The 21,890-nt window shown below is 40.5% G+C and overlaps 1 protein-coding gene across 2 annotated transcripts in view; it reads right to left on the reverse strand.

Annotated features, from left to right (window-relative positions):
• The window catches only part of LOC120800059 (serine/threonine-protein kinase 10-like), a 23,244-nt gene continuing 1,354 nt past the window's right edge, over positions 1-21,890 (reverse strand). For both annotated transcript variants that reach the window (XM_040145842.1, XM_040145843.1), the window contains 17 exons: positions 20,067-20,231; positions 17,197-17,245; positions 16,792-16,941; positions 14,869-14,941; positions 14,495-14,689; positions 14,156-14,237; positions 13,025-13,156; positions 11,644-12,453; positions 11,387-11,517; positions 10,954-11,077; positions 7,724-7,903; positions 6,170-6,299; positions 4,432-4,556; positions 4,015-4,206; positions 3,734-3,859; positions 3,420-3,533; positions 1-2,145 (listed from right to left, as the gene is read on the reverse strand). In XM_040145842.1, coding sequence (XP_040001776.1) covers positions 1,999-2,145; positions 3,420-3,533; positions 3,734-3,859; positions 4,015-4,206; positions 4,432-4,556; positions 6,170-6,299; positions 7,724-7,903; positions 10,954-11,077; positions 11,387-11,517; positions 11,644-12,453; positions 13,025-13,156; positions 14,156-14,237; positions 14,495-14,689; positions 14,869-14,941; positions 16,792-16,941; positions 17,197-17,245; positions 20,067-20,231 — 2,925 coding nt within the window. In that variant the 3' untranslated portion in view covers positions 1-1,998. The remainder of the gene's footprint in view (positions 2,146-3,419; positions 3,534-3,733; positions 3,860-4,014; positions 4,207-4,431; positions 4,557-6,169; positions 6,300-7,723; positions 7,904-10,953; positions 11,078-11,386; positions 11,518-11,643; positions 12,454-13,024; positions 13,157-14,155; positions 14,238-14,494; positions 14,690-14,868; positions 14,942-16,791; positions 16,942-17,196; positions 17,246-20,066; positions 20,232-21,890) is intronic.

Below are 21,890 nucleotides of genomic sequence, written 5' to 3' on the forward strand. Positions count from 1 at the left end.
ACATTACACAGGCATTCTAAAAACTATACATTTATTTGAAAAAAAAAAATGCATAATGATTTTGATATGGATCGTGTTTTTTTCAGTCAACATTCAGAATGTAATCAATTTACAGTTTAGAGAATCTAGGTGACAACAACTGACAGGACTGTTTTTGTAATTATGTTTGTACGCTGCAAACCTCCAATGAGTAAGTAGAGCAAGTAAGCTATAGCACAGGCGCTGCAGTGTGGGTTTTCATATAAATAGCTATTGAGAAAGTTTTGCAAAAGGTGCACAGCACTCCTTCATTATGTTTTGTACATAACAGCTCAGTTATTAAATACGTTTGACTAACTTTAAAGCCAATCATAAAGAAAACGAGATGATAAAATGAACCAATCAGAAGTCAAGATGGCCTAAACCAGTCAGGTCCATTTTTTTTGCATTAACTGCCTCAAATGTTACACTGCTTTAACATCATTCATAATACATCTGCCTCAAAAAAACCCCCAAAACTCCTGTTCTGGTTTTGTTCGTTAGTACAGCTGAATGAAATCATTCTGAAATTGCTAATATGCTTCATAAACCAAGACTTTGACCAAAATCTTTAAAGTTGGTCATAACAGGTATACAGTACATCCATTTCTGAAACATTAAGGCTATTAGCTAGCATGTCAATGAAAACAGTATTATCATTTCAATAAAAAGAAGAACCAAAAGCCATGCAGGCCTACCCATAATACACCTGGTAGCAAAATATCTCACGAGGAGGCATATGAAGAAAACCAAAGCAAATACAAAGGACGCATCATCAGCTGTAGTTTAGGTGTTTTCTGTCTAACCTAACTGAACTGAAAGCTGTTTGTAGTGTGAATTTCCTTAGTGAGTTACGTGACGCTCGGGCCTTGGAATCTCTTCAAAATACTATAAATTGTACAGAATTGAATGACATCAATGAAAAATTGCATTTTGTATTCATCCCTGAAAAACTTGCTCCTATAATACATAACTTTTGCTTTATAATAATAAAGTGGTGTCACCTAAAAAAAAAATCAAAACCAGACCACAAACAGATACATAAATGCTTGTTCAACAGCCACCACTGAGATTTCCTTAGTATCCAATTAACAGTGATCCTTTGTCTCTGTATGTAAACACCATCTCCACACGTCCTCTATGGTATGCAACAAATGAACTAAAGGTTTATATCGTGTACTGCTTGTTGCTAAACAGTAGTCTCAAGTCTTGGGTGCTTGAAACAGGAAGGCATTCTGAAGAAAAACCCTGAAAGAAGGAATCATTTCTGCTGGAAAAAGTTCCTACACCTTGCATTGAAATAATGCATAAGACAGGTTATTTTAACCATGGATGTATCACAACCTACCACTCTAACACAGACATATGTATGATTTAATAAAATATACTGTATCACCATTCCTTCAACAAGAGTGATATTAAAAATGTGCTCTGTCTTCATCGGAAATACATTCTATTTGATGATCAATTATAAATGATAAGGTTGCTATTCAATATTTAAGCAAATTAAGTGGTATAAAAATCCTTTCCCTAGTGCAAAAGTCTAAATTAGAAAAAAATTGAGCAGCAAATAATGATCATAAATTGCTTGGATTTAAAAGCCAAAAACATCAAATCCTACAGGCACTGGATTCTTTACAAAAAATAATTCAATTACAAAGAAGGTTGGACAGAGAGCTATTTCACTTGAGTGGTTTTGAGGTGATAATTGAAGCACTAAATCTGAAATTCTCCTTCAAAAATGACGGAAATAGTGTGAAAACATGACAAAATGAGCAAAATAACAGTCTTGCAGAGCATAGCTGGAGACTGAGGAACTAAGTCCAGAGAGAGAGAACAACTTACACCCTCACACCCTCTGACAGTTGTCAGAGGATGAGGGCAAGGCAGCACAGGTTCAGTCTTTACTGTCTTCATGAGCGTGACTGCTTATGTCCATGTGCACTGTCTGTAGACTGTGTGTATGTACGTAGCTTTCTCCTAGAACCCAGTGGAGTGGACGCTGGGGATCGGGTAGAACTTGGAGATGCGGCTCTGGTTGGAGGGGTTAAGGCACTCTGACTCTCCGCTCATCTTGAAGAACACTTCCTGTTCCTGCAGCTTCCTGGCAAACTCTTCCTCCAGGGCCTCCAGGAAACACAGGAAAACATGTTAGTTTCACATGCTAATTTACCCCATTCTTTGTGGAGCCTGGTTGATGGACTTAAGCCAGTGTTATAGCCAATCTGCCCCCCTGAATGCATGGCATCATGTAGTCCACAGGAAGAAGAGAGGTTAAAGTTTTCAGGCTCTTACTTTTATTTACTCACAACTGTTTACTGTGAGGAAATAAAAGCTAACAGTTGGTATGTAAAATATTTGGTCTTTCCCATGTGATCCTTTAAAATTGTCACAACAAAGTCAGTCGACGTTGTTCCCAACGAACAAGTATCATATATACTGCCATACAGATTGTGTGATCACGGAGAAAATTGGCTTCTTATCGTTTCTGCTACCAAGTACCGAACCATGTCTAGGAGTGCATCCGTCCTGTTTTAGAAAAAGCTTCATTCTGGAGAGGGTTTTTGAAAACATCAGCATAGTGTGAATAGTGGGCCAAAGCAGTGCGAAACAGAGGCATTTTCAAATCTGCATTAGTGCACATTTGGTCCGCGCTCGAGTCTCTGACCAATTAATCAGATGGTTATGGTCATATATATTTATCTTCATTACACTCTGTCCCGAGTAAAACACAATAATAACAACACACAAAGATATATTACTAGCTCTTAGCACAAAATGCGTCAGCTCCTTAAGGGGGGAATGTTAACCAATATTTACTGGTTAACTTTGGTTAATAAATAAATGACAACCAAATCTTCCAAGGTCAAGAATGAAAAACTACCATGGATGCAAAGTCTTGGCAATGCTCTAAATAAATAAAATCAGTTCCATGACAACGGGCCAACTCCATCTGCTGATGAAGATTATGTAATATGATCAAAAGCTCCATAACAACTACTTAATATACCGTAAGGTGACACTGTTTTGTCAAAATCTAAGCAGTTATTTAGTTTTCGTTTTCATTACAGTAACTTCTCCTTCACAAGTAATGGACGGAATGAGGTGTCTCTCTGGGAGTATGTCTTTAGAATACAGATGATTGGTTACATTTTTTTAGTGCTGTGTAAAGAGAATACTAATAATACTAACAATACTAATACTACTACTACTGACAATAATAATAATAATAATAATATGATTCTGGCCCAGATTATTGCACTACAAGATGAGCTAGAATGTTATCACATTGTCTGAAACTGCCTTTACAGATGCAGGTAAACTTGAAAAGTACAGGGGTCAGGTTTAGTGGGAGTACACCACAGGCGCATTTTATCATCCAGGTGTAACAGATACTTTACCTTCTTCCTGGGTCGTAGTTTCTCCCTCCACTCCTTCAGCTCCAGGCTGTGCTCCTCATCCAGCTCCTTCAGTTTCTGGGTCTCATGTTCAATCAGCAGGTGGCACTTCTCATTCTGAAACACACAGAGGGAGGGTCAAGTATAAAAACTGAGGGTTTTTACATGTTACTGTGTCCAAAGTTGTGTTTATCTGGGATGATGAACTAAAAGGAGACTACCCATAAATAGTGGATAATAACTGCCTGTTTAAACATGTTAAAAAGCAATGACTTTTTTAATTAGAGCTAAATTTTGTTTTTCTTTGAAATCTTTACCTGCAGCTGCTGAAGCTCTCGGATGTTGGCGTCACACTGCAGCTGCAGGTCTCTCATCTGGTTCTCATGTTTCTGGTGCTGGTGGAGCCTCTCATTCTTCTGTCTCTTCTCTTCCTGAGCTGCAAACTGCGAAACAGAGACACAAATGGCTTCCCAGGTTATTACTGTTTAGGAAATTTGAGCTGACTTTGTATTGTTTCGCTTTCCATACACCATAGGACTAAAGAAAAGTGGTTCACTTTCATTTCTACCATTGCATTCCATATCACTCAGGTCATTACCTGTTTGACCTTCTCCCTTTCCTGCTCGGGGGTGATGGCAGCTCCAGTGATGCGAAGGCTCTTCTTAAACATGGCCATGCGGGTCTTGGCCTCACTGCGCTGAATCTTGGGCAGTCTGGCCCTCTCCTGCGTCTGCTTGTTCTTCATCTCCTCGATCAGACGCTGGTTGTAGCGCTGCATCTGCTCCATCTCCTGTACAGGGCACACACAAACAGACACAAAAGATGGAGGGAGCTAATAGAGGAACCTTTTCGACCTTTATTTTTATGCTGAAGGAATTTATAAGATATTTCTTGAGGCCAGTTCTTTTTGACAGAAGCAACAACTGAGGGTAATTCTGAAGTTGGAAGAACGATCAAAGAAGATTTAACCATGTAAAGAGCTACAATAAGACCAAGGCCCCCATCCGGCCTGTACCTTCTCGTGTCTCTTGAGCAGCTGGTGTCTCTGCATGAAGTACTGGTCTTTGAGCTGCTGTTTGAACAACTGATGTTTCTCCTGCAGATGGCGCTCTTCCAGCTCCCACATAGCAGCCTCCCGTGCTGTATGCAAACACACGAGTGAAGAAACGACAAAGCTAAATGACTGCACAGTAGACCCAATCACTTATTGGAGGGTAACAGCTCTTCATTTCGAGAGCATTCAGCATTACTACATGGTCTGCAGTGGAGAAGAACAAGATGGAGCACAAGACATACAACAACAGTTGTGGGCTGAAGTTACCTCAGTAGCAGCAGATGGCTGGATGCTTGAGATACTTATGTCAACCAACATCAGCTTTACTAATGAGGTTTCAGCTTTTAAGCTTTGAACTATCTCACAATTTCTATTTCCAGTGAAAGCTCTTTACAACATTCTTAAAGCACAGTTACAGCCTCCCGTGACTTGGTTCAGTGAGAATTTCTGAGAAGTGTTGTTCATGCAGCTCCTTTTATATTATGCATGGGATTAAGTCCCAGGCAGTGCGAACTGCTGCTGCTGACTGCATTCGTGTCCGAAGGGCTGCAGTTGACATTAGGGGGAATGTGATCTGAGAGTCCCCCCCTGCCTCCAAAGGGAGCTTGTTTACTGCTGATTTGACGTGCTACAGATGTCTTTATGTTCAGTGCTGTAACATGCTAAACTAAAGAAACAGATGTGACTGAAAAAATATAAATGTTTGCTACAAGCCAAATAGGATTTGCAAATAATGTTAGCATTTACCTGCTTGAAGTAAGAAATAAGTTGGATTTATTACACAGGACAGTTGCAGAGAAGTGGAAGCTCCTGAATTATTGTGATGTAGTAAACCCTGCCAGTAGCCGGACCACGGTTTAAAGAAATACCACAAAATATTTGATGATCATACACTCGGAAAAACACCACAAATTCAGCTATTTTTGGTTAAACTTTAAACAATGTGCTGACTTTTTGATAGCTTCCGTAACATAAAAACTGCATAGAGTGATAGCTGAATAACATTAGTAACATTAGCATTCATTTGGAATTGTGTTTTGGTATCCACCAACTCAACTAGCCAGTCGCTAGCTGTGTCTCTCTGCTGTTTGTGCTGGACATGTAGTGTACAGTGGGTTTCTCAAAGTCGTTTTGTAGGGCACAGCTGCCCATTGGTGCAAACTGGGTAAATAACGACAATGTTTGTTGGTTGTAAAACCAAAACAATGAGAAAAGGGGCTAAAAAGCTCCGTAGAGCTGAGGGGAAATGCAGAATTTTCTGTGCCTTGTGGGATTTGACAGTTGCACCGTTGAAGAGAGAAAGTAAACTCTTTTTTTAAAATAATTTGTTACACAATTTGTGGCACTTTTTATGTATACAACAGAGTGCTGTCTTATGACATCGGAAATCAATGTGTTTATAGTTCCTAACAGCTACAGTGGAAGGTAATATTTAAAAATGGGGATCATGGGGCACATTTTCAGGCAGTCTCTCCAGAAAGACATTCATAGCATTGTGCTCAGTTGTTCACATGAAAAGTGCCACAAATAGTTGTGTAACAAATGAAAAAAAAAAAAAAAAACAGCTCCACACAGGTGCCCGAGCACAGCATGAAGTGGATGTGAATGTTGAATTTTGATTCGGAAGGTTACAAGAAAGTGGTCACCACAGACACACCCAACCGACACTTAACAGTAAATATGGTCGGATTTATTTTACCTCGGAGAAGCTGCTGCTTGTGGTTGAGGCAGTCTCTCTCGATGGTGGCGAGCTCATGTTTGTGTTGCTGGATTATCTTCTTCAGAGCGCTGTCCAGATCCTGCTGCTGCTTCTGAAGAAACTCTTGTTCCTGGACCAAGGATGATACAGAGTATAATTGCCATTTAAGACTTCACCACACAGGTCCAGGTAACAACCTCAGCATCTAGAATACACAATCTTAGTGTAATTAGTGAGGCCAGCTGAATGTGTGAGTTAGTGTGTTTGCTAAACACGGCTTGAGCTGATGAACCAGACAGTCATTGGCAATCAAGATTGTTTCTCCTGCTTGTCAGATTAATCAGGCCTACTTGACTCAGCTAACCCAGAGGAACCTGACATTTAACACTCACAAACAATATAGTACTCAGTGCTTTACAGTAAACATTTTCAAGCTCTCTATTGCTGTCTTGATCTCTTTAAATCTATAAAGTACATTATTCATAATATATAATTCTAAAATTAGCATGTTCTTAGGAAAAAGGCAGAGCAAAGGGAACAACCTATAAAGGTTTTTCAATGCCAATTACTAAATAAATATTGGCTCCTTCCTAGTACTGTTCTGATCATAATGAGCTATAATGTACGGCATTTTATTTTCAGCAGTAAATATTCATCTTGGTATGACCACATTAGAGATTTGTTGATAGCATAGCACTACTTTATCTTGGTGTTGGGCCTTGAACTGATAGAGACTGTGCGAGACTGTGCGTACAGTGTCAAGAGTAATGAGTCATGCTTAAAGAGACACAGGAAGGGGGCTAGATCCCAAATCTGAGGCGGCATCAAAACACCCACGGGGGGGGGTTCACTTACATCCCGTATAGGAGCATTGCACAGGGTGCACGAGGACAACTGAAAGGACTGAATCATAACATGGGCCACTCCCTGTGGATCACAGTACATTGCCTTCCTACACATTTCACCAACCTGTGTTGGGCACTGCAAACTGAGGTGGGAAGGGCTGGAAAAGTGAGGAAAAGTCTGCAATAAAAATTGCATCAAACAGCACATCAATTTACTGTTGACTAATGCTTTTCAACAAGACATGTAGAGGAGAACTCAGAGGAACGGGTACTGTGTGTCAAATCTCACACTCCACCGCAAACCGAGCCCTCATTACTTCCTCTGGTGGGGCTTGGATTACATCCTCTTTAATACGTTTCATGATAGCACTTGTAACATGCTTCCAAGAAAGTCCCACTTCCTGTTTGCCCTGTGTCAGGGCAGCAAAGAGAAATTAAATTGAAATAAAATGAGACAAACACTGTGGAAAGATTAGCACTACGTGAGAAAATAAATGAGAAGTGGCAGTGCAGACTGATTTAGCCCCTGCCTGGCAAAACAGAGGTTATGTAAACATATAAGACGGATCAAAGAGGCCTGTGTATGTCTAAGTATCAAAAGAACCTGCTATAAATAGGGACCTTACAAGCTCTCCGGTACTCCTTATGGGCAGGTAAAAGAAGTTAAAGGAAATGAAAGGTAGTAGAGTGATGCGATCCACATGCTAACCTCTTTCTTGCGGTTTTTCAGCATGTTCTGGTACTTGGACAGCTCTTTTTCCTGCTCAGCTTTGATGCGTTTGGCCTCGTCCCTGAGCCGGTTGGTGTGCTCCTGTTCCAGTCTCTCGATTGTCTGCTTCTGCTGCCGCTCCAGATTCTCCACCTCCTGGTCATACTGACGCTTCTTACTCTGGAGGACACAGAGGGTCACGTCATGTCAATGAAATCAGTGGTTCTGAAAGAAGAAGCAATGCTGTGCTTTCAGTGTGTAAAATCTTAAGAGACATTTTGAAGAAGCTGTAGACATGAAAGACGTCAGGTAGATGCCAATTCCACAAAGTCCACGAATGAACAATTTTTCTGCCTTTTAGAAACTCGCAAGGTAAGGAGGAAATTTGTACGACTTTTTCAGAAGGCAGACAAATAAAATCAGTATTAAAAGAAGCGGCTACATGAGGTGACTCATACAAAACTGAGAGGCCTTCTCTTTTTGGGAGTGTGTCATTGTGAAAAGAGATTGGACAATAACCTTTGTTATGCAAGTTTTCAGAGGAATATGAAGCAATTCAAAATAAGCCAAATAGGAGTTTCATGAATTGCTAATGAACAGAAGCTGTGTCATAAACGCTGCAAATTATTTAATGTAATGTAATGGATGGAAAATAGAAACGTACCAAACTACATCTGCAAAGACAAACAGGTTCACAAAGAGGAATATACAGAAAATGAATACTATGGTTGCTACAATATTGACTGCCACAGTAATGACAGCTGAGCTGAATGAAAATGTCCTTCACACAGTAACATGACAAGTTACAAACTGCTTGGATCCAAGACTCGTTAACAAAGACTTATGGCTAGTCGTACTAAGAAAATGGTGTTGCGCAAATTTGTGACCAATTTTGATTGAGTTTGAGACTGCATTCTGCATTTTTTCAGATTCACTAAGACATCAGCTTATTATGCAGTCTGGTCCTGGACTGCATCTGGTACTGCACCTCCAAGATGCACCTTGCAACTGAAGGAGAACTCATTTATGCGCAAAATTAACAGTCACAAACAGCAATCCCCTTAAATGCAATTGCTACGAGGAGTAAGACGCATACTGCAGATCCTTACACAAATGACACGCAAACTGCGACTCCAGCCTGCCACAATTGCTTGATACATACAGCACATGTTTGGGGAAGAATGCGTCACATCTGCGCCTGAAAAACCAATACAAAACCCCTAGTAAAACTAGCTCTCAGCATTTCTAGGAACCCCAAAATGTCAAAGTAACACTCAAGACGAGTCATCTTCTTTTACACTTTTTCTAACATCTGGATGGGTTTATGTTTGCAGAAGGCCAAGCAAACCTTCACTTAACAACTACAGAAGGAATCTGTGTTTGTTTTTCTCATTTCCAGGTTCCCTTGTGTTGTTTTCAAATTTCCTCATTACATGTTATTTAACTTAAAAGAGAGGTTGTGTGGACCTCAGGATAAAGTGAACAGTGCTAAACCAATTCACTAAAAATTAACATAATCGAGTGTTCATGTTCAAATCTTTTCCATTTTTTCCATTTTGAAGAATGATCCAGGATTTGTGCAACGGTATTTCAGTGATTTCTTACATTGTTGTATTTCTTTTCTCCAAATTATCTGACTTTTTCTTAAAACCCTTTAGACTGGGAATAAAAGAATTTAGAAAGTCACATATTTTGCCAAGTTCAGTTGAGGTGACTGGCCAGTCCTCTGAGTTTCAGGTGAACTTTCATTTTAAAGCAGTCGCTCCCAAAGTAGATGCAAGTTGTCAGGCTAAAACAGGTTTTCAGGTGGAAGGCAGTCAGAAATAGTTTCCAACAGAACAAACAATGAAACAGTTCATACATGATACTTCAGTCTTTTTGTAAATACCTATAACAAAAACTGTCCCACACAAAAATACTTCCTCTTCATGCAAACGCCATCAAGGGGCTTTGCAAGAGATATACAACAGTAGTAACAGTAATAGTTACCCCGTCATTTGGAGCTCAAAAGGCATTTGTGTGTGTGCTCTTATACTTCGATCACTGTGAAGACCTATATTAGACCTTGAGAGTGATGTGTGAGACCATTCTCCATGTTTCTATTGATATCTTTGTGATACAGTCTAGAAATATGGTTTAAATGTTACCAGAATCTGTAGACTCTCCTCTTTCCAGTCCTTATTCTTGCGGGATCGTACTTGATTCATAGCCAGAGCAGGGAGGCAGAGAAGAGATTTACAAACACATGACCACCGTGCGTAATTGATGGATTTGCTTGTCTGTCGACTTCATATGTGAAACTAACCGATGGACACTCAGAAAATCTCTAAGGACCCATCCACCATCTTAGAAACACTGCAGTTTTCACTCAATCAGCACCAGAGAGCCCTGAAGAATTGAGAGAAAGTTTACGGCTGCCGAAGTTGTTGAGGTGGTTTTTGCAAGGCAGCAACGAGTTTCAGAGCCTGATGGGTTTGATTTCTAACCTGAAGAGGAATACCGATATAATAGGGAACCATCTGCAGACTAGTAAGTGTATTTATTTTACAAGAACTGTTTTGCAAATCACAGTAATAGTGTGCTTTGTACATAAATGTGACCATCTTCGCTGAATGCTGCTTCAATAATTAAAATTGAGTGCTATTTCCTTGTGTAAGAGTGAGCTTCACGTACAAATCATATGGATGAATTGATATGTTTTGGCCATTGAATATTTTATCATACTGTTTTGTGCACATGAGACTTTGTCTTTCATAGAATTTTATTTGTGTGTCTGTGAATTTCTACTGAATGTAAAAGTACTGGAAATCTCTTTCCTCTGTCCTAAATTTTTATATATTTACAGAGAGGATTCACAGCTGTCAGGGGCCAGTGAACCACATGCGCCATCTTTCCAGTAGCCAAACATGTAAATATGTAAATATTGAGAATAGTGTGTTTTTTAATCATAATAAATATTTGGTTTAAAAACTCTTGTAATGCCCATTTTGCATTTGCACACATCCTATGAAGCTTGATATGTAGTAAAAAGTCATTATTCATGTATGAAGTTATTATGCATGCATGAGTCTATGCATGCACATTGGTCAAACGCTGCACCACCCACCAACGCAAGTAAATTCTCAATCTGTGGGAAACACTGGACACACAATTTTAGTTTTGTTGGAGACATTTGAGTCCATAAATCCGAGAAGAAATTCAACCAGAACAGTTCTGGTTGAATGACTTACTGTGGTCTCCTGTTCGAAGCGGCGGTAGATCTGTTCTTTTTGCTGCTGGAGCTTGTTGCTGAGCTGCTGCTGGGACCTCTGCTCCTCCTTCTGCAAGAGTCGCAGCTCCCTCAGCTCCTGGCGCCTGGAGAAGTGTAGGAGGGTAGTGGAGGAAAAAAAAGGGAAGAAATTATGGTGATTGTGGGTCTTTTTTAACAGAAGGCAGATCACTGTGGTGAACAGGTATCATCTTCAATAGAGTGCTTTGCTGAGTTCTGAAATGGTGAGGTTAAGCAGTGAGCAAAGAAGTACAATTAACCAAAAAAGTTTCAGCATTCAGAGAGCTTAACTCCACACGGTCAGGTTTTATACTAAGGGTCCTGGGCAACTCATTTCCCCAGTATTTGGATGAAACTGATGTCTGGGGTGTATGCAAATGAGAGTAGTTGAATACCTCAGGAATCTCATCTCCTCGTTCTTGGTGTCTCTGTCAGTGATGATCTTTGACGTAGTCACGCTAACTTCCACACCATCCACAATGAATTTGCGAGTCTTTTTCAGTGTCTTCTTGTGACGCTTAGTGTCCTGGAAAAAAGAATTTACATATACCTTCAGCTCTGCAAGTGTGTCAAATTACAGCTTCTGGTATTTTAAAAGACATGATACGATAGAGCTTTTCCTATATTTGAGTGTGTGTACTGTGCACGTTACCTGTATGGAAACAGATCCAGGCTCTTTTGTTTTGGACAGAAAGCTTGAGATAGACAGATTCAGGTCTGCACTGCTGGTATCTGCAGCTGAGCCACTCCCCGAGTCTGAATCTCTCTCTTTGTCATCCTTTGCTTTGTCTGGAACTTTCTTCTCATCTTCTGCATTCATTTTATCCTTCTCTGTAGGCCTCTCTTCATTCTCCTCTTTTGGGACAACTGTATCTTGCTCTGGTAGTGTCAATGTCACCTTCAGATGTTTGTACCGGCCCTCGTCCTCTCCCTCGTCCTCCTCCTCGTCCTCCTCATCCTCGTCCTCCTCTGCTGGTGTGTTTGATTCCTCCGCAACAGCCATCTTTTCCTCCTGAGGAGCCTCAGTGGCCCCGGCGCTCTCTGTGGTGGCTTCTTGATTGGTGGGTACCTCGGATGTGTCCACTTCCTTTTCATCCTCAACAGCCATCTCCAGCTGCTGCATTTCCTTAACCGGTGCCTCTGCTTCAGTGTCTTTTTCTGGTGAGGCAATATCTTGTCCTGCTTCTGGAAGATTTACGCCCACAGGTTTCTGTTCTACCTCTGCATCCTCAGCTGGAGTGTCTGAAGCCTCCTCTGAACGCTCTTCTGCTGCAGGAGCAGCAGGCTGCTCCACAAAGCTAGTGTCCACCACATGGTTGGCCACATTGAGATCAGTGGGTGTTGGCACGCGTAGAATTGGCTCAACCTTCTCAGGGACAGATTCCAAGATGGACGGAGAAAGGGGGATCTTCTCATCCTCTGAGCTAGCAACGCTGACATCAGATGGGGCGCGTTTGTGGCCCTGAAGCAGAGGTAGAAACAACCGTAAGAGAATTAGGGAATGGTGGTTCTTCCAAAAGCCAGTAAACAACAGAAGTGCATTTAATTAGTTAGGAAACTGAAAACTGTTCTATTCTAGCCGGGCAACTTTGTTGCATATTATACCTCTCTTGCTTTCTCCCCATTTTTCCTGTTTCTACACCATGCGCTATTGAATAAAGGCAAAAATGCACCTTGAAAAATAATGATAAAATATTTGGAAGACTAATCAATAATGAAAATAATTCCTAAGAAACCAAATTACTAGATATAAAATACAAAATGTTCTGATGTTTTCTGAATTTCACAACCGACAGCTGCAGATTAGAACGGATTTAATGTATTCAACAGACAGCAGAGAATATACTGGTAAAATGAAAACACAAACAAACAAACAAAAATAAATAAAACAAATAAAAAGGAGTGTTTTATTTTCTTCGGAATGACAATGAGTTGTGCCTAAAAAAAATATCCAACTGCTAACATTTTCTCTCAACATTGCAAAAATCCATCTTGCAATTTTTTGCTGATTGATTTTAGTTAAGTTTACCCACCAGATGTGCTTCTGTTTCTTCCTCCTCTTCTTCCTCTTTGTGCTCTTCAATCTCCTCAGTAACCTCAGCCTTCGCCTCAGCTATAAGCTCCCTAAGTGGTTTGTTGTCTGCCACAATGGACACAAATGAATGCTGTGCAAAAGACAGAGAAAAATAACACGATTATACATCAAGATTTGATTTAAATGTTATCACCCAATGCTTAGCATAAGCTGTGGTAAACATTTTAACTGCTGCAGTAAAAGCAGTCTTAAAAGCACATACTTGGCAGCAAGCTCGACAGCCCGCCGAAAACTAATCCAACCGATTTTGAGATATAAATTGCTCACAGTGTAACAGACTGCGACTATTTTGACTACATAAGACACAACAAAGTAAATCCAACAAACACAAATTAAACAATACAGACTCAACATTGCAAACTTTCTTTCCTGCATCCTTCTGTTACACTGTCTCTCTTGGGGTTTTTCACCTGTCTGTCTGAGTGTACTTCACAATAAACAAATTAATAAATGGATCAGTGAACTTCTTTACGGCAAAGCCAGATAAGTCTACAAAACTCCACATATCTCTTGTCAACCTCACCTTCTTCGGCTTAGACATCTGCTGAACATATTCTATAGCAGGCCTGAGAATATGCAGCTTCTTTGATATCAAAACCTTCATTGGTGGCAGACCGCTAATTTGGATTTTCAAGCCCATTGAGTCTTCTTCTGTGCAGAACAATCCTTTAGTTGCAGAATTATCCAGAATATTCTCTGTCTGTGTATGGATGTGTCCCTACTGCCAACCTGTAAGTAAGTGGCTCTGATTTGGCCGAGCACCTTAAACCCTACGGAAAAAGAAAATCCTGTTCTGCCGACGTCAGCTCAAACACAAAGGGATGAGTGTCAGTCTTGCCAGGACACACGGTTTAGTACCTGACACAGACTTGACACCGAGCGGGTAAACAGATGTCATCTAGGACACTGCTTACGCTGTGAATGGCAGGTGGTACATGGGTATGGGATGGGGAACAAGGATTATCACTTTAAGTTGCTAGGTATGTGGCTGAGCCAACTGATAGACAGTGAAAAAGGGGTTCAGAACTTGACCGTGAAAATTATGTGCGAATGTTGAGGTGAGGGGTACCTGTAGAAGTTGTATTGCATTCCACCTGTTGTCCACATTCTTGTCCAGGCACCGCTTTAGGAAATCACTGAATTCTGGGGACCTTAAAGGTGGACATGAAAAAAAATAGACTTGAATGTGGTCTGTTTGGTCTGGCACATTTTAAAAAATGTATTGCTCTACGCCTTCAAGAATCTATGTATGGCTAAAGTCTCTTGAAACTGACTCACATAAAAGCAAATATCTAAGATGCTCAGTAGAATTATGCAAAAATAAGTGGAATGGACATTAAAAACAGTAACCTAAAGGCTTGCTCATCCTTGTCCCTGACAGGACAATAAACTTCCTGCTGTGACTCACCAGCGTGACGGCTGCATCAAGATAGGAGGATCGGACTTGGCTATTTTCAGCAGGACTCTCATGGGGTTCATCTCGTGATTGGGCGGCTCAATCTGTGCCAGCTCAATCAAAGTGACCCCGAGGGACCAGATATCGGCCTTGTAGTCATATGGACGGTCCTTGGACGTCTCACACATCACCACCTCAGGAGCCATCCTGGAGTGAAAGAAGGGAAGTCATTTAAAAGAGATGTGGAGCTCCTGGATGTTTACTGTATTTTGTGCAACAAAGGCAAAAAGCAAAACTGATGGTGTGTAATAGTGTACTTCAATGTTTTGTCTAAATTGGGCAAAAAAGGGGTTTTAATGACTATGAAATCATTTTTTTCCACTCACCAGTAAGGCGTTCCAATGAAAGAGTCTCTCCTCTGCAGTGTTTTGGTGTTTTTGGCAGACACACCAAAGTCAGCTGAAAGACATGTGATTCAATGCAAACCAGAAATTAGCCAGCGGAACACGACTGTCATCTTTCATTTCTGAAAGGCAGCCACACAAACCAAAGTGAAAAAATTCACCCTTTAGCAGCACAACTGCTGATATCAGCAGTGCGTGCACTAAATGAACATAAAAAAACACAGCCTTAGCAACCGTATGCTGTTATAACAGCCCTCTTACATTTGCATGATGTCAACATGCATTGTTTGTATCGGGTGTGAGTAACGGCTCATGGGTTCCCCGGCAGGCTGCTGCACAGGCACCTCTCTCTGTGTTATGTCACTGGACAAAATGCTTCTTGTGTATTATTTCAATGAGCCTGTTCCATCCAACCGGCAGTGACTCATACCCCTCTAAGTAAGCTACATTAGTGCATCTGCTGCTGCATCTACATGTGTCTGTGTACGCACTGAGCAGCAGGACCAAACAATTTGCTTTTGTGCATTAACGTCACTAATTCACACCATCATGTTTGCAATGACCATGCAACAACAAAAGTATGCAGTATACGTTACAGTGAATTTCTTTTACGATTCTTTTTTTAAAAGACGCACGGCACTTATTTCACACATCAAGTTCAGTTTACTTGTCAAAGAGAGAGACTTATCTAGCCAGTTGAATAACATCTTTGGTGGCTCTAGAAGAAGCATCCTAAAATGTGAATAACTTTGATGTCATCAGGGTTATTTTGACTGGATCTTTGAGACCACAAATTTTTAGCAGAAAGCTTGTGTTACAAATTTGGGGTGTGGATTTTGAAAGACATTGGAATGTACCAGGCAGGGAGGTGTCTGAGGAAAGATTCCAATGAGTTGCGATATGGGGAATGTGGGATCCAGAGGGATAAACTGTTCATGAGACTAATACCACTTTCAGGCAGCAGTCAAGTTAACATGTGTAGGACTCATGAAACAGCAACTGATTCTCACTGTTGGCAGAGACTCCAGTGTGCAAGTGTAGCTACAAACATTAAATTGATAAACCTGAGAATTACACTGAATAATAATGATTAATTTACCGGATAAAAGTTAAGTTTCAGTGTCCACCTGCACAATCCCTAATAAATATTAAGTCAATATGGAGGCTTATACGTCAATTTTCTATGTCAAAAGGTTCTGGAAATCTTTGCTGTAGTAGGAAAAAGAGCAGCACAAGGCAAAGTTTACACAAAGTCAGAACATTCTTTCTTATGACTGTTTTACATGCACAGTGTCAAGAGAAGGATCATGTGAACTGGTAAGCTTCTTATATTAGAAGGGCTATAAAAATAGTGTGACACACTTCAAAGAGGCAAAGTTGTTTTTCTGATCTATATGACATCACATAATATCCGGACTCAACAGTTTTCAGCAGTTTAGATAAATGAATGTAACAATGTATGGACTGTGTGTGTGAAAGGGGCTGTAAATGGATGGTAACACTTTACATTGCTGTGCCATTTCCAGCAGTTCAGTCATGAGGAAAATACATGGAAACTATGGCTAAAGGCACATAGCCTACATTGCTAGACTATGAACTCATTTATAACTTTTCCCTTTTAAAAGTAAAAAAATTACATAACGGGAACCAGGAAAAATGTACTTGTAAGGCAAGACACTTCACCTTAGTCCTCAACTTTTCTGTATGTATTACACTGATTGCAGTTTTCTCCTCACGTCCTCCAACAATACTCATTTAAGCATCTATGGAATGAAGGTCTGAATCATACAAATTCTGGGTATTATAGGAGACAGGTTGAGACAGCGTCTGTTGCTAGTCTGTCTGTTGCTACTCTAAAATGATGTACTCTCTGGTGTTAACAGCTAGACTTAACATTGACCTTACCCAGCTTCACATCACCATCTAGCGTGAGGAGGATGTTGCCGGCCTTCAGGTCTCTGTGGATGATTTTGTTGTCATGGAGGTAGACGAGGGCTTGCAGAGTCTGCTTACACACCACCCTGATCTGAGGCTCTGTCAGGGGTCTCTCTAGTTCTGCAGGAGGGATGAGGGTCATACAAACACATGTTCAGCATTCCTTACCCAGGAATAAAAATAATAGGTGGTAATAAGGGCTAAGTTACATTCACTGTATTGATGAATGAAGAATGTAATGTGTAGGTGGTCCACAAAGCCCTTTTGATGTCTTAAATTAAATGTCTGTTTTTTACTCTGGTGTTTAGTGCTGCTATTTGAACAGTTTCTTTTTTGAGACTATAACCTGTAGTCAAATAGGAGATGATGACTCACCGAGCATGACAGCATCCACAGCCCCTCCTGCACAGAACTCGATGAGGATCTGCAAACGAGAGGGAAAAAAGAACACAGTCGTGTTTTTCGCACATTTGCAAAATACGTATTTGTTTATGTAAAAGTGTGCATAACATAAAGTCTTTATTAACTGTTTAATATTTCGAGATTAGCAGTGAGCTCTGCTACAAATTACATTTCAAATTGAGGTTAGTGCAGGCCATTCATGAGGCACCAATACACTGGCTGAACCTAGTGACCTCTAAAATCTATTGTGAAAGTCTGGAAGGTTCTCAAGTTCAGAGAGAAACCTCAATGTATTTAGTCTGCTGGAACATTCACTGTATACATTCAAAACCAAATGGGCCTCATCATCATCATCATCATCTTCAACATCATCATGATCATGTACCCAACTGCTGACTTGACTAAGGCAATTTGAGAATAACCCTCAACCCAACCTGCGTGAATGAAACACTCTGAGCCCTTAAAGGCATTTAGGAGCTTTTCAGTATGGCTGTTGATGTAAGAGGATTGGCCCAGTTGGGGCCACTTTGTGGAAAGGGTTTCACACAGCTGCTAGCTAGCTTGCTAGCTACATTGCCAGACCTTAGGCTGTATTCTGTAAATAGGATTAGAGTATATAGGGAGTATGATTATGGCAGAAGGTATGGCATTGCATCTGGAGCAAAGTGTCTTTATTGTGCTTAAACATAAGGCTAACCTTATAGCATGATGCTAAGTCACTGCTCTACACTGAGATTTGGGGAAGATTTAGCCAAATGTCACATCTAAGGAAGAGGAAGTAGCTGCACTTCTGCAATTTTGTTACCATTGAGAAACTAATTGTGGTTAACGCATTGGTTTAGACCTGTTTTTGTTACAGGGTCAACCTGTACTTAAAATGACAAGTGACATGATTTTATAAATAGCCTATTTCCTAGAAAAAACTAACTAACTCTCACCTAGGTTCAGTGGCATCCCACGATCCACTTTTCAAGACTGTTCCACTTCCAACAACAAAGCCCTTACAAGACATACAATTACTCAAGTCTCACAACAGTCTTGGCTATTCAACACACACACCATTCTACTGTTTCTCTGAAGGCGTGCTGTTGTTTTAGTGGCTCTGCTGTTGTACAATGGCCCCCATAGTGGTTTTTCAGAGTGGCAGCTGGCAAAGAGGAACCATGGGCCAGGCCTGTGGCTTCCTCTCCCACTTGTTTATTTGACACACGCAAATACATGGAAAAGTATGCACCCGCATATTTTCTAATCCATTCATGTGGCAAAGAGAGGGAGGATGTGAGACTGTATATGATCTCACCTCCAAGTTCAAGTCCTGAAAGGATGAAAATACCAGCTTCATCACAGTAACCGAAACATGAAAACAGAACTGTTGCTGTGCAACAGAAATTGTAGTGGGAAACAAAGGTCAGTGGGTGACACCAATTTAAGATGCAGTCATGAAGTAAATCACCTCCCAGACTCTCCTGGGATTATGGTGAATGAAGCCTTTCATCTCCAGGAGAAAATTTCCTGGATACTCTCTTCTCTTTGCACAAACAGGTGCCACACAGGCCAAGATAAGAATCAACGGACAGCTTCCATCAGGCTGTGAACATTGTTCAGAGGACAATGGAGAGGAAGCGGGCAAAGTGCACAATGAAATGCATTGAAATGCATTAAAAACTCAGGTAACAATTGGTATGTATGATTACCTGAGTGTCTTTTTAGATGCTTTTGTGTTGACTCACATGAGTCAAGGCATGGTACTTCCGTTCACGTTACCGCCCCTGGGTGCCCATGCCCTATTTCTAAATCAGTCCTTTGTCTATATAATTTATCTGTTTATGGGAGTAAGAATTTTAAAAAGAAATTTCAGGGTTTGGCATTAAGTAGAAAGATGTCCTTTGCCATGCTCAATGTGTTATCTCTTAGATAATCATGATTAAATATTCTATGGTATGTATGACAGAAAAAAGAGAAAACCTCTGAATTAATGGTTTGACCACCCTATAATCTACTTTGCTGTGAGTTCCCCACACAAACTGCTTATTAATCAATGAAGACCATCCTTTGTGTTTAGGCCTTGGATATGATCCATATTCCTTGACACAGGTTTTCTCCAGAGCCAAGGTAAAAGGCACACTGGCACTGTATCTACACAACTAATCAGTATTTAAAGTTGCCAATCACTGATGCTTCAATGGAGTGAAATATACCTGAAATCCAGACTTTGTTTCACAAGGAATAGACAAACTTGTGGTAGTTTTCAAAGATAAAAGATCACCAAATATACACGTTTTTGTTTCAAATACATAATAGCTACAGTGAAAAACAAAGGCAATTAAAAATGAGCTCATATCAAAAGTGGATGGATTATAAACTGGTATGATGATTTAACAGCTCTAAAACTTGCTTGTTTCTGCTGTTCATGTGAACTTTGGCTTCAATTTTTGATAAGAATGGTAGGAAAGGAACTTGCATATACTGCAATAGACTTGCAGTAATAGTAAAGTGATACAAGCTAAAGGCATGGATAAGATGTGGGGGCCCATGCTGACCTCATATTGCCCTTATCAGAACAACTGGAGCAGTAATTCTTTTATGATTATAGAGCAAGTTTACTGTGGGGGGTAATATACTTTTACTATGACATTTTAGGCTGCACAAGCTGCACTGGTAAATGTTTTTAGCACTGCTAAAAGCATTTAGTAGTGCAGCTTGATTGATCTAATTTGTGTTTTAGAAAGAAGCTTTGCAAAATCAAACAGCTGTATTAGGTCCATATTTTCCCCAGCTCTGAAGGAAATACAGAAGAAACATTACTGACACTGTGACTCCAGAGAGCTCTTTCCACCACTCACCCAGAGTTTGCTCTCATAATAGAAAGCATCAAGGAGTTTGACAATGTTTTGATGGTCACAGGAGGCCAGGATGTCAATCTCCACCATGTAGTCCTCCAACTCCTCCTCGGTCTTTGTGTCAATAACTTTGGCTGCAGCAAGGATGCCCGTCTGTTTGTTCTGGGCCTGTAGGATGAGAATGTTATTAGACTGTTGTATGAACAAAGTACTAATTTAACGCAGCCAGTTAAGTCTGCACTAGTTCAGAAAATTTCTGTTTGTTTCCATTTTACTGCTCTAGATGAACACACATAACCATCAAGACTCATTGACGCCAAATGTGGTTTATGTTGGACTTCAGATTGTCTCGACCTCAGACCTGCGACAAACATCTCACTCAGCCATTTAAAGGATCTAAAATCAACAAATAACACGCTGCTTCGGTCTAGGTCCCAGTAAGTCTGCAGAAAATGAGACATGTCTCATTAAAGTGGAAATTTCTTCTGTTTGTTTTGGCTTCACTGCAGGCAGGATGTGCTCAATGAAGTCGCTGCTGCGATATGGGATGCAGCCACTTCCTGGTGACCTGCCCATGTTCTGTGGTTAGCTATACACGCCATTTAAAAAAAATACAATCTACTCCTTGGTACTGAAGCTAACAGCTGATGTTTTAACTGTGAATCAATAGAGTGTGGGGACTCTCCCAGTGATGCATTATAGCAATGGTGCATGACAACTGGGATAGCCCAAAGCACAGACATACTTTATAAACATAACACTGCCGTTTACTGTTTGTAGACCTCCTTCAGTTTGACTCTGGAGTGTCACAGCCAGTAGTATAAACATGAAACACTTCCATGGAATAATGATGATAAAGTTTTTCTGTTTTAGTACTTTGTCCTCTCTTAAACAGTAGGTCTAGTTCATGTGACCCTTGCAGTGGAATGCTGGGAAACTGGCAACCTGTGACTAAATCACTGTGCAATAAGATTAGGCTTAATTTAAGTGTGACACAAAGCAACACTGGCATCTTGGCTAAGTCTGACTATTTCAAAGCATCCAAAAATATCCTTTGGCGACAAAGAAAAATACGAACATGTATACTGGTTTTATTAGCCACAGACTTTCCGGTATTGGACTTGGTAGAGCCCTCTTGTGTGATAAAATTTACTGTCACTCATGCAAATGAAGCTCCTAGCTCCAGTTATGCATTAGGTTCAAACCAAACAATAGCACTATTAAAATGATGACCAGGGGGTTGCTGCCACACTGGGTCTTACATTTCTGAAAATTTAAAAGGGGGGATTATTGGGCTAATTTGTTTGCCTAAACTATACCATGTTGTATGGATGTGATGCTAAAAAGGCGGAGGGGTGGATAGGAGGAATATCTGTATGTGTATTATTGAGGAAATGTTGCCTTTGGTAATTTCTCAGTGTTGCTCGCCAAAGAGACCACTTTTTGAAAAAGTCAGTTTCCAGCAATTGGTAGATATGATGATATTTGGTTGTTAGTGTCATGTAAACAAACTTCATAGGGAGATGGGTTAGTCAAAGATGTTAGATAACTGTGGAGTAGGAGCTCAGCAGGCATTTTTGACACCACCTCTGACACAGGGGTGGTGTATTGGTTTGAAGATGATGGGTTGGGCCAGAGCGATACAAGACTGAAGTCACACTGCTGGCACATTGTGTCAGGCACAAGAAAGAGGAATTGTTGGGAGTGGAGACGATAGAAAAGACTCAAGTTTTAGCCCATTTTTCTAAAAACAAAAGTCTGCCGCAATTTAACAAATAGGGGAAAAGCTACTCTTTACAAAGAGCAGCTCTAAAAGGAGACATTACC

This window comes from Xiphias gladius, chromosome 15, assembly GCF_016859285.1.
Source record: "Xiphias gladius isolate SHS-SW01 ecotype Sanya breed wild chromosome 15, ASM1685928v1, whole genome shotgun sequence".
NCBI lineage: Eukaryota > Metazoa > Chordata > Actinopteri > Istiophoriformes > Xiphiidae > Xiphias > Xiphias gladius.